We start from the raw sequence: 12,599 nt of genomic DNA, 5'->3' as shown, positions 1-12,599 counted from the left end.
TTGGAAAAAGCATTTTGAAAACCAAGTTTCTGCCTCAAAGAATTTGTGGTACAATTAAAACAAACACGCCATTCATTTCAATGTCGCAGGGATATTTAAGTCACTTATTTTTGCTCTACTGCTGTCAACAGCCCATTTCTTACATTTCCAGTATGTGAGTAGAAAATAGAACGCAACTTACCAACGCAGACACGAAGTTGGATGTTTCATGAACATTTTTAAGTCATGATAAATACCAAAAAGCTCCAATCCAGTGACAATCACATGCACCCACCAGCAAATAAGCGTGCTCACCACACTGACCTGTTCAGTCATCACAGGCTTAATGCTGCCCCCTAGCGGCCACTCTTATCATTGGAGTGGCCACAATAACGACACAGATGTTTTCAGTGAGTTGTATATTTCAAGATGACAGAACAAACAGATCAACAGTGTCAACGCTGAAAGGAAAAAGAAGAACGTGTCAAAGCAAGATTGCATCAAACAATAACCCCAAAACAGTAAAACATGTCGGGGACAGACGGCACGGAGCGACAAAAAGGAAAGTGAAGGAAGGGGTTTTGTCACTGACCTGAACAAACTTGAAAATAAAGTGGAAATAACACAAAATAGGAGGGTAGGGAACTTCACATCACATTAAGGCTGGGTTTGCACTCTTTTGGCTGCAAACTGTGTGACTGACTTGATGCTTTGGAAGCCTATAAAGCACAAACAAACAGGTAAAACCAAGAAAAGCAGGGAGTACACGTGTATGGTGTGTTCAGGATCTAGCCAATATCCTTTAGTCTTAAAAGACATTAGTTGGGGGGTTCTGACATGAAGTTGTACGACTTCCCCATCAGCTGTGTAGTACATCAACAGTCACTTTCCCACCCCCACTTCATCCCACGGGCAGTTTTTGGTGATGAAGAAAGTAGTTCTGGCTAGTTGTTTGTGTTTCACCGTGTCCACAAAGGGAGAAAAAAACCAACGGGCAAGCGCCAGAACGCAGAGATACGAAGGGAGAGGAAATAACGCACAGCAATTGTGCGGTCTGGCTTTCGCGTGTCACATCAAACCGTCTTGGGATGCACGTATTACTCTTTTTGGACGCATTTTGGACGCTGCTCATGGGATCAAGTCACCGTTGGTACGCCACACTGCTGATGGGGATGTCACACGACATGTCAAAAATCCCAACTCCTGTCTCTCTTGAAGACATGGCAACCATTTAGCCAACACGCCTTCAACTGGCAACTTTATTCAGCAACTTCACTTTTCCAATTCATTATCATGACTGAAAACGTACTATTTAAAAAAAAAAGAAACATGATTTAAGACATGAATGTGATACTTGCATGAATGACGTTTGAACTTAGCGCTTCCTTGTGCCACAAAGCAGTGCCGTGTTAGTGCCACACTGAAACAAACAGCAACATCATGACAATCAAATATGATCCAAGGAGGAAGCAGTATTGACGACAAATGTCACATGACAAGGCCATACGGACGTTAAGTCTTATTTTAGGACAGAAAAATGTTCCCAAAATATCCCACAATAAATCCGCAAAGTAGCCAACTATATTTTTTTTCCAAAGATGATGTTTTAAGGCTGTAAAACCCCTCATTATACACTTTATGTTCACATTTCTCTTGTTTAAAGACTCCAAGTTTCTATTTCTTTTGAATTTTAATGATCAAACTACAAGTTTGGACACAAGAAAAGGCCATTTTCAGCATGTATCTTGTTTATTAGCCATCGGCATATTCTAAAAATACTGAATTTATTCTCCTACCATTTGAATTTTTCCCTCAAAAAAATGTATATATTTTTTCTCATTAACACATTTTTTTGGGATACACTACGTTGTTCATTTGTGTTCTACTAATCAGACAATTCCGACTTTATTATATGAAACGACAACCTAACGTAAAACTACCGCTTCTAACATAATTCTTGGACTATTTCATCTTTTTCCTCTCAAAATGAGTCGCTACTTGCAAAAAAAAACAAAAAAACCCCCAAACAGGTGTCCAAAGGTGTTTCCCGGGGACTATTTGGCACGTAGAATTTTTTTTATTGGCCCTCGGCATCGTCTACACGTATTTTTACCTGATTCTCCTAATATTTGAATTTTTCCCATTTTAACTTATGATATGAGACGACGACCCGCCATAAAACCACTGCTTCATTCTTGTAATATTCCAACATATTTCTCAGAATACTAAAATGATTATTTTTGCATGTAAAATAAGTCAATTCCCACAACAAAACCCTCGCCATAAACGTTTGCACACACCTTTAGCCAGGTGCGTGCAAAGTGTGGTGTGTACCTTTTTTTATTGGCCTTTGGGATAGTCGAAAAATATTTGTACTGAATTTTCTTAATGTTATTTTTTTTCCTCCTAAAACTCTATTTTTGCTCATAAACCGATTCCTTTGCGTACCGCTTATCAGACAATTCCAACTTTATTAGTTAGGATTCTTGCAACACCGCAACATTCTCGGAATATTTCGGCTTAAGCTTTAAAAAACCTAAGTCATATGAACTTGAACTCAACATGACATTATGTACACGCCTTCAGCAGCCGGGGGCGACCAAAGTGTGGCCCGGGGGCCATTTTCAGTGCGCAGCCAATTTTGTATTGGTCCTCAGCATATTGTAAAAATTAAAGGAATTCTTTTTTGTACTACATTACTTTGCGAAAGGACAATTTTTCTCGTAAAACGATTCCAACCTTGCTTTGTAATTCCCTTCGTGTACTTCAACAAGCAATGGTGTACTTTTTTCGTGTGCTTCCAATGCTATTCTTTACTTTTCCTTTTCAGTGTGGCGCCAACGCTGCTTTGCATGCTACTTGCGAGCCGTACACAACAGGTAGGACGGAGGTGTGTTACTCCCGCCCTGTTAAGAACCAAGCTAAAGACAGGATGATGGACGTCATTTTCCGTGTCAGTGCCTGCCCAGCCAACCCCGTTACACGTTGTCGGACCATTTCCAGTCAGCGAGGCCTCCGTCCCCCCGCCTGTTGCGAGCTAAATGACGAGCTATCGAGGAAGACGGCAAACATGAGAGGCGGTGATGACCGGCTAAGAGGCACTAGGCTTGCTCACGCAAACTAGAGAGCTCCCTCTGCAGGAAGGGAGGCCTAACTGAATATCACTACTGTTGGTTTTTTCTGAACACATTGTTGCTTGCCTCTGGAGCCCCGGCAGCAAACACGTACAATCTAAGCAAGAATCGATGCGGACGGGGATGGACAGCATTGGGGAAAACTTCACATTCATTCCATCTGTGAAGAAAAATCTCAAGGCCCTCTCTGTACAAGAATTATTGCATTCACTGTTCTAGTTGCTGTCATAGAAAAACAGCCAAAACAAAACAAGCACAAATGAATTTAGAGGACAGAACTGCATATTTAAATCAGCACAAGAATGCAATATATTATATTTGACATGAGCTTTACAGAAAAGTGACATATTAGGCCAATTGGTTTCTGAAAGAGTTGAAAAGAAAATACAGTGAGCGATTTCTGAAGTTAATTCCAAGAGGGGGGCTTCATGCCGAGACGCTGACGTTCCTCCATACCGCATACGCTCGTTTACGTGTACACGTGTCAGGAATGAGTCCTGAGCGCTTCTGCACTTGTTCATGAGTTCACATGTGCCATGGAGCAAGGTCAAGTCAGTGGCTCTTTGGTGCAATGATTCCTACGACCCCACCCCCGCCCCCGCCCCTTTTGTTCCCCACACTGATAAGCACGTCATTCGTGTACCACCAAAAAAAATGTTTAATCGACAAAAACGAAAACCGAGAGAGCAGCCCGATGCCTCGCCACACATTCAAGTACAAAGTCAAAAAAAAAAAACAAAAACAAAAAAAAAAACGGAGAAAATAAGCAAGACAAAATGTCCCCTCAAGATAAAATGGACAAGGATTCTGGAACAAGCCAGGATTTGACACTTCACCTTCCTCGCCACACGGGGGCGCTCCAATGAGAAACGCTTGAGCTCAAGTGCCACATGATCCACCCTGGTGTTCTTCTTCATTGTTTGTCAAGAGGTTTCTTCGCATTTCATTTGTTTTTCCTCGGACAGTTCGTCAGCGTTACTTTTTTTGGAGCTTCTTGCCTTTTTTCAGGACCAGTTTGTTCTTGATGAAGCCTCGCTTCCTCTTGGCCGTCTGGTTAGAAATGAAGGGGGGGGGGAGAAACTTAGTAAAACTAACAAGGCTATGTACATTTACTCTATACAGTAATCCCTCCTTTACCGCAGTTGATTGGTTCCAGACCCCACCAGTGATAAGTCAACTTCTGTGAAGCAGGATTCACTATTTATAACTCGGCTATTTTCGTAGTTGGACAACAGAAAACCTGTTTACGATCTTCCAAATACGGGTTTTAACATTATTAGAGCCCTCTACACATGAAATAACACCCCAATAGTCACCTTTATGCTTGTGTTACCCTAAGAGAAAATATGCTCAGGAACAGGAAGTGACGTCGAGGGTTCAGAGTTGATTTTTAGGTGGGTTATGGCTGCAACAGGTCATAATTCAAACCTGCCATAAAGGCCTGTTGTACCGGCGATCAAGTCTGGTGCTTGTGTGTCTCACCGAACACTACAGTAACATTACTGACATCTAGTAACCAGTGTGGAATACTACATATAATGACAATGTATCATGTCAATACTTGTATTTTAGTTCATTTAGCCATTTACATGCTTACAAAGGTTTCATTTAAATGTGCTCATTTTTTAGGGATGCACAGCACATCAAGCGTTCGGGTTTATGAAAATGTGTAAATACGTCTTTGGTATTGAATTAATTAACATATTATGAAATACCGTGATAGAGTGAAGGTGCAAAATTGGAAGCACAAAGTAGCGAAGGATTACCGTAGTAGTGGTTTCTTTTGAGTGAACTGACTCTTTCGACTCAGCTCACAAAAAAAAAAAAGCCCGCTCTTTTGGCTTTTAACAACAACAAAAAAAAACTGCAAAAATGATGTCTCGGGGGAAGGTTCTCCTCTCCTTTCATCTGGAATGGTAGTAGTGGTAAGTTTTTGTCTCCTTTGTCTTCCTTCCCAACTCTGAAACACTTGAGTTTAGAATGAGTAAGTGGAGAGGCTAACAAGTTAGCTCGGTAGCTTGCTAGGCTAGTGGTAGCCGTCTGTTACGTCCTTGCAGTGATCTCAGAACCGGTGCAAAGTGATGTCAACAAAGAATAATTCATGGGAGTGTAAAAGTGACTATTGGGGTGTTATTTCATGTCTACAAGTCTCTCATAATGTTAAAACTCGTATTTAGAAAGTCATAAACACCGATAAACGAGGGATTACTTTGTATTAATAAAAAATAAAACTGTTGCTGTTTAGTGGTTGACCACGCTCTTTAGTCAAAATTATGCACGTTTAAGCAAATGTTACGTATTTTTGGGCCAAGTTTTCCAGCATAAAAACGGCTAAATGAACTCAAATACAAATATAAGGTATTCAGAAGACATATTGTACTCACACATTGAAAGACAAAGGCGTGGGTGTGCATATCTATACAGCATCATCGTCAAACAAGCAGTATTTTGAAAGGTCAGTGGTTGTGTATAAGAACTGTATTTGTGTAATTATAAAGTATTATATCAGAACTGTATGTGTGTAATAAAAAGTATTATTACTATAAAAGCATGTAGTAACCGTATCAAATAAAACAAACTGTGGACTCTGTATGTGTGTGTGTACTGTAATATGTAGTATTCCACATTGGTCACTAGGTGTCAGTAATGTTACACTGATGAAAGCACCACACAGCAGGAAGTACCAGGTGCTAGTCATTATGTCTTATTCATGTCTTAAGTGGCTTATTTTGTCTTATGTCTACAACATTGGGTAATACAAGTGTAAATGTGACTATACGGGTGTTCTTTCAAGTCAATGTCTAATGTTAAAGACTATATTCAGAAGGTCCTAAACATGTTTTCTATACTCCAACTACGCAAATTTTCCATTTCTAAATAAGGAATCAATGTATAACAATAACAATGTATATGCTTGAGTCTGGAACCAACTAACCGCGATAAACGAGGGATGACTGTACTGCTAAACTGTGTGAAACCACAACAGCAAGATAACTTCTGTGTCGTCCTGTGTTCGTAGTCCATGACGTATGGCGGCCCGTACCATAAGCCCACCACCAACATGGGCCACTCCATCCGCAACACAGGTGCATTAGGTTGGGGTTTTGATTAGGTTGACACCCGCTTATGTTGGCGTGAGTCAGTCCTCCCGAGGGGCTTTGACTTCAAGGGGTTCCACTGTAATGCTCTGTTTTGATGGATTATTCATTAACTATTGACTGTGTAAACCACGTTAGGAGTAGAAACCCATTCTATTACTGGTGAGCTCCTTCCTCATGCCAGACCCTTTTTGCTGCTTACACGGCGCCACACTTTCTGGTGTAGAAAATCGTTTTTATATCCACTCAAAATGAGACTATGTAAGAAGATGAAACAAACAGAATTACCTTTTTGGAGGTGTACTTCTGTTTGGGAACGATGCTGCGAAGCTTGCGGTCCAGTGACTCTCTGTTGCCCAGGTTCTTGACCTTGTAGATCCTCACCAGCCAGTGCTCCGAGGTAAAGGCCTCCTCCAGGTGCTTGAATTTAATATCCTTGTTGCCAATCTCCGCATTGCGTGTACGGTCAAAGCCGGGGGGCGTTCGGAAGTCCAACTAAGAGACGGGCGGAGTTTAAATGTCAGAAGGAATTGTGATGGAAAAATGTATAATTTACAGATACAGTATCACCTCGGTCACGTGTTATCAATCAGGATACCACTGTTTGATCAGGCGCGCTCTTAAATCAAGGGTGCCCAAAGCGCGGCTGTTATTTTACAGGCCCATGGCACGTTCTAAACATTTAATTTCACAAGATAACTAAAAAAAAAAATCCCAACAAAAGCAGTAAAAATTGAGAAAAAATAAATAAATAAAGAAACAAAGATGTAATCTAACAAGAAAGTCGTAATTCGACAATAGCTTCGTAATATGAGGACAAATAACGTCATTTCAGTTGAAATATTCAAGACAGACGTCGCAATATTAAGAAACAAGGTAAAAGAATAAAGTTTGAATTTTTTTGGAAATTTCGGTTGCAGAAAAAGTTATGTTACGAGAATAAAGTCAAAATGTTTTGGGAACCAAGTCATAATATAACAAAGAAAATGTAGAAGAAGAAACGGTAGATTAAAAAAAAAAAAAAAACAGCGTATGAGAATAAAGTTAGAAAAAAAATGTTTTTAACGAGAAAAACGTCGTAATCTAATAACCTCGGAATATGAGGAAAATTCATTTGTCATTTTAGTAGCATAGAGTTGAAATATTAAAGAAAATAATATTATTTTAAAGTCATAATATTATGTGCAACAAAAAAAGCTGTACATTTTGGAAAATGAGGTTGGGTGAAAATCATGACTGTAATATGGGAATAAAGTCAAAATACTGTGGTCATAAAGTCATAATATTACAAAAAGAACATTTACAAAAATTAGAAAGTTGAAAGATTTGGAAAATGAAAAAACAAAGATCAAATTAAGTTGATACTAATAGCCTTTTTCACCTATAATCACAAAGCTGAGACGCAAATATACTGTATATAACTTGTTGTGTTGCTTTACAACATATTAAAGTGGCCCTCACTGGACACCCCTGTCTTGAATGCTACCCCCCCCCCCCTCCAGTAAGTGCCAGTTGGGGGTTCTGGAAACATGTCTTGACACCCAAGTACTATCTTTTGATGTGACCTCTCTCCCTTAACCCGCTGTCACCAGAGGTGTTTGCCTTTTTTGATGATGTCATTCATTTGCATGCGATGAAGTCAAAGAATTGGGGCCAGAAAGCCACTTTTGGCCAGACATCTGCAGACCGCCATGCAACGCACCCTGAATGTTGTCTGACCCCTTTGCAGAGGTATAACAAACTGCTCAAGTTCTACCTTTGCTTCAGGCATTTCCCCCCCCCACAACAGAATCAAGCACCATGGGCAGCGAAGCTCGCTAGCTCATCAGTCTTCTAAAGAAGCATGTAGAATCTGACAAGGCCGGCAGTGAAAGCTCTCATTGGTTTAGTTTATATATAGTGGTGATCTAAACTACCTCACAAATCACATGTGAACACAAAAATGAAAGCACAACATTTAACAGGTATAAACACATACAGGGCAACTACTAGCTACTACTGGGGGTGTCACAAGATCTCACGAGATTAAAACATGACAAAATTTCACGTTCAGAAGAGAGGAAAAAAAAAAAACTGTTTCACGGCACTACGCCTGCGATGATAAATGTAAAAAAATTATCACTCAACAAATAAAAACAAACCCAATAACTTCGCCAGCCTCAATATACTGCCATGTGCGTGTGTGTCTGTTTCCCTCATCTCTCACCTCCAAACAGGCAAGAAGAGAGTTCACTCTGTGCATTAGTTTCAGCACCAAGGCGCATTTGTTCCATAGAACAGCATGAACGGAGTGGCACCTCTTCTCAGTCACATAGTCTCAGTGGGTTGAGGCGGGGGTGGTAGCATACACGCAAGAGTGCAAAAGAATTTAGCCTGGTGATGCAATGCAAGGTAACGTATAAATTAAATAAGTACATTGCAATATATCGTTTAAAATAGTTTGTCATCCTACTTTTCTTAAAAGTAAGGTTAAATTCTCATCTCGTCGTAGTAGACCCAACCTTGTGTATTGTCTCTTCTCGTGAACTGATGTGTCCCGTGACATCCCTAACCATTACTATGGGGGATAATAAACAACTACATTCATGTAAGTTTAGCAACTTTAGTAAGCAAGTACCAGAATGCATGTTGTGAAGACGGAAGAACTCCAAGCAACGCTAAAATATATTTTGATATTTAACTATTATATACTTTTGGAATCCTTGAAACCCATATGTTTTGTGGAATACGCGATGGGGCCCAGTCTCTACCACCAGTGGCCCCCAGGTCAGTTGAGTTTGAGAACCCTGTTGTCAAATGCTAATAGTAAAAAGAACATATTAACCTTCCCTTATGTGTGCCTTACCTGTACCCAAGAAAAAAAGATGCAACCACATGGGGGGGGGGGGGGGGGGGGGGAGTAAAAGGAACATGAAACCGTTATGGCTTCAATGGGCCGTCACAATTTCCAACATTCCAGTCACTGTGGGATCGGTCAGGATCTGACACTCATTTCTCGCACCCCTCTACTGTATATACTGTAGGTATGAGGGTATGTCCACTACAAATAACCACAAAGGTAGTGTGGGTAGATTGCTGCTAAAAAAAATTAAAATAGAAGCCAGGACAGCCAGGGCAGCCATCTGACATCTTTTGGGTCACCGTGCATATGCACACAACCGCAACGCTCGCTGAAAAACTCCAACAAGCCACAACGTTGACAGTTAGCCTCCAGCATATTTCTTCTTAATGTAAGAAAAGAGTATAAAAATGAGCGGGGAGGACAATGAATTGATCTGCTGAAATGAATCAGTTTTTCAAAAGATATGATCATTTATTGACATGAACCTGTATGTACTGTCTGCGAAAATAGTTGACAGTTTAATCATTTATTTACCACTCAATTTGCTATAAAGTGTGCTGCACTGTGCTTTCCATTTGTTTTGCTCAAATCTCTTGGCTGCAAGTGCATTGATTGAATTGACCTGTAGGCCCGTCTGCAGCTCCAGCAGTCATGGCAGTTGACAAGAAGGATCACTCCACTCTTGCCTTTGCCACCCACCTGCAGCCACTGTTGCACAAAGCATCAGAAAATCTTTCAAATCCTTCTTTTGTCAAACTTCCATCACACCTCAGGGATTCCAGAGGCACCTCGGTACATTTTTTTAACCTATCAGCCACCTTTGGAGGCGGCGGCTGCTGCGGGATATTGTCTAGAACACCACATAAAACACAGGGAGTCTCACTTCTGCTGAGATGAGAACAGTTGTGCAAACTTCTGATCTTTGCACACCGCTGCGACTCATTATCTGAACCTACCAAGTGTATCACAACGCCCAGAAGCAAAGAAGTCTGAGGTGCTAACGAGCCCCGACTTGCCCTCAAGATGCAAAATTGATCAATGATATATAGAAATGTTGATATAGACAGACAGGCACATATTTGGACAGAAAATGAACAGGTCACCTGCATTTCACCAAATCGGTAGTAGGACATCTTGTACATGAGGCAGTTGAGCAGAGTCGGCGAACCATCCTTGTCCACTCTGAACTCTCCCTGTGGGGTGAAGTAGTCACTCTCCTAAAAGACGGAAAACGTTCAATATTAGAATAACACACCTACATCCCAGATCTACCGCTTGCGGAACTACTGCAAAGCGAGCACCCTATGGAGTTGTAGTGCCTCATGTTGTGTATCAGACATTACTGCTGTGATTAGAACTGCTGCAAAGAACCCAGGGAGTACACTCTCTCACAAACAAAAATCTAACGTTTGTCCATGTCCCACTTTTTAAACACATTTTGGGAGCATTATAAAATCCAAATAATTACAAAATATCTTAAGTTGAAATACAATACAATATTTGGTGTTTGTATATGACACACGACGTTGCCCGAACCTGCTGACGAAAAAACTCAAATTGAGGCGCAATCAAAACTTTAATCATCGCCACATCATAAAAACCATGTAAAAAGATAACTATACAAATGTCAATTAGGGTTGGTGAAAAATAGTGGCATATAAAGCCAAAATAAATGTCAGTAATAACAACCATGATGGTTGGACACCAAATGATTTATAGATATCTACAGCATATATAATCTACTTAATTACGTTTTATTCACATGGAGCCTTTTTTTTTTTTTTTAAATCTAAGTGTTTCAAACACAGTGGGAAAGGACCAAGTAAGAAGCCAATAACTTACCACTTCCACAAGGAAAGAACTTTTTTTTTTTTAAGCTAATTAACGCATGTGACGGCAGTGGACATGAAAGGTAAAAATTGTTATTGGATTTTCAAAGTTCCAGTACTTGGTCAATATTATCTGTGTAGCATGAAACTGAGCGTATTTTGCAAACAGCACATCAATAATGACTTCCACTGCTAATCATTTTCCAGGATGCAATTATGCTTAGGTTCAGAGACACTCAATAAAACCATGTCGTTCTTAAGTTTTTATGTCCTTATTTTCTCCCCAATATCAATATATTAAAATGCTACCCACTATACAATATACACAAGTTTATCACTACACCTCAATAATGTAACCATTTCAAAATATACATACAACAGAAGAGCCCTGCAAAGATCTTTACAGGTTCTGAGAATGTGTCGTATGGATTTCAAACATAGGAAGTTGGGTTTTAACTGTAAGAAGACACCCTTTAGCTGACAGCCTCGCCGCCAGCCAACCATAAACAAATGGAAAATGGAAAATGCCAGTCACACAACTCCATTACGCTTCTCTCTGCGACACACAGAAAGGGAGCTGTTAGCTGACCTGAGATGGTTCACCGTGTGATGATTTAGCCATGTCACAATGGTAGCATGACAAGGGCCGACAAAAGTAATGTGCAAAGACTTGAGCATGGATTTTCAAGGATCCCACTCAAGAGGGAAGTGTAGAAAAAGGGTGGTGAATGTTTAATGGAAACCACAGTCCACAGCGCTGTAACAGACTCATTGCAAGTTATCACAAACGCTTGATTGCAGTTGTTGCTGCTACGGGTGGCCCAACCAGTTATTAGGTTTAGGGGACAATCACTTTTTCCACACAGGGACATGTAGGATTGGATTTTTTTTCCTCCCTTAATAATAAAACGTTTCATTGTATTCAATTGTGTTGTCATTGACTAATATTTAAATTTGTTTGATGATCTGAAACATTTAAGTGTGACGAACATGCAAAAAAAAAACAAAAACAAAAATCAGGAAGGGGGCAAACACCTTTTTACACCACTGTGACTGGGAGCTTGGTGAAAAGAATTAGGCGCTACGAAAGAGCAGCTGGAAAACCCATTTTAACATGGAAACTACACCTTAAAGCCAGGGGTGTCCAAAGTTTTTCCGGCGAGGGCCACATACTGAAAAATGAAAGGATGCAAGGGCCACTTTGACATGATGTAAACCAAGACATGTACTTACGCATATGTAATTCAAAAAACACTTTGCATTTTTTTCCCCATTTTCCTTTTTTTCCCCCCATATATTCAACTTTCTTCTTAAATAATCTTACATTTTTTTATTCATTATATTATGTCTTTATTCCCGTAGTAGTATGACAATATTCCACTTTATTCCCATAATATTATAACCCCCCCCCCAAAACTAATTTTCCAGAATTTACTTCACTTTGTTTCTCATATTACGACTTAAAACATGTTTTTGTTCTTTATTTCAACTCTATGCTACTAAAATGACATTATTTTTCATTATTATATGACGAGTTTGTCGGAAAATTAAAACTTTTTCCTCGTTAGATGGGCCTTTTTTCTTTTAACATTCTTACTTTATTCTCTCAAAACATAACTTCATAACCATTTCAACTTTCTTCTTGTAAATTTTCTTCTCGAATGACTTTACTCTAATTTTTTGATTTACTTTAATATTTTTCCGCGAACTCATGTTC

The 12,599-nt window shown here is 39.8% G+C and overlaps 1 protein-coding gene across 1 annotated transcript in view; it reads right to left on the bottom strand.

Moving 5' to 3' along the window:
• Window positions 1-1,279: 1,279 nt before the first annotated feature.
• stt3b (STT3 oligosaccharyltransferase complex catalytic subunit B) overlaps window positions 1,280-12,599 on the bottom strand; it is a 60,011-nt gene continuing 48,691 nt past the window's right edge. The window contains exons 14-16 of the mRNA XM_054764318.1: window positions 10,157-10,270; window positions 6,500-6,706; window positions 1,280-4,163 (exon numbers count right to left, since the gene is read on the bottom strand). Coding sequence (XP_054620293.1) covers window positions 4,089-4,163; window positions 6,500-6,706; window positions 10,157-10,270 — 396 coding nt within the window. The 3' untranslated portion in view covers window positions 1,280-4,088. The remainder of the gene's footprint in view (window positions 4,164-6,499; window positions 6,707-10,156; window positions 10,271-12,599) is intronic.

The sequence above is a fragment of the Dunckerocampus dactyliophorus genome, chromosome 20 (genome assembly GCF_027744805.1).
Source record: "Dunckerocampus dactyliophorus isolate RoL2022-P2 chromosome 20, RoL_Ddac_1.1, whole genome shotgun sequence".
In the NCBI taxonomy this organism is placed as follows: Eukaryota; Metazoa; Chordata; class Actinopteri; order Syngnathiformes; family Syngnathidae; genus Dunckerocampus; species Dunckerocampus dactyliophorus.
This window is presented reverse-complemented; position numbering and strand designations above follow the sequence as displayed.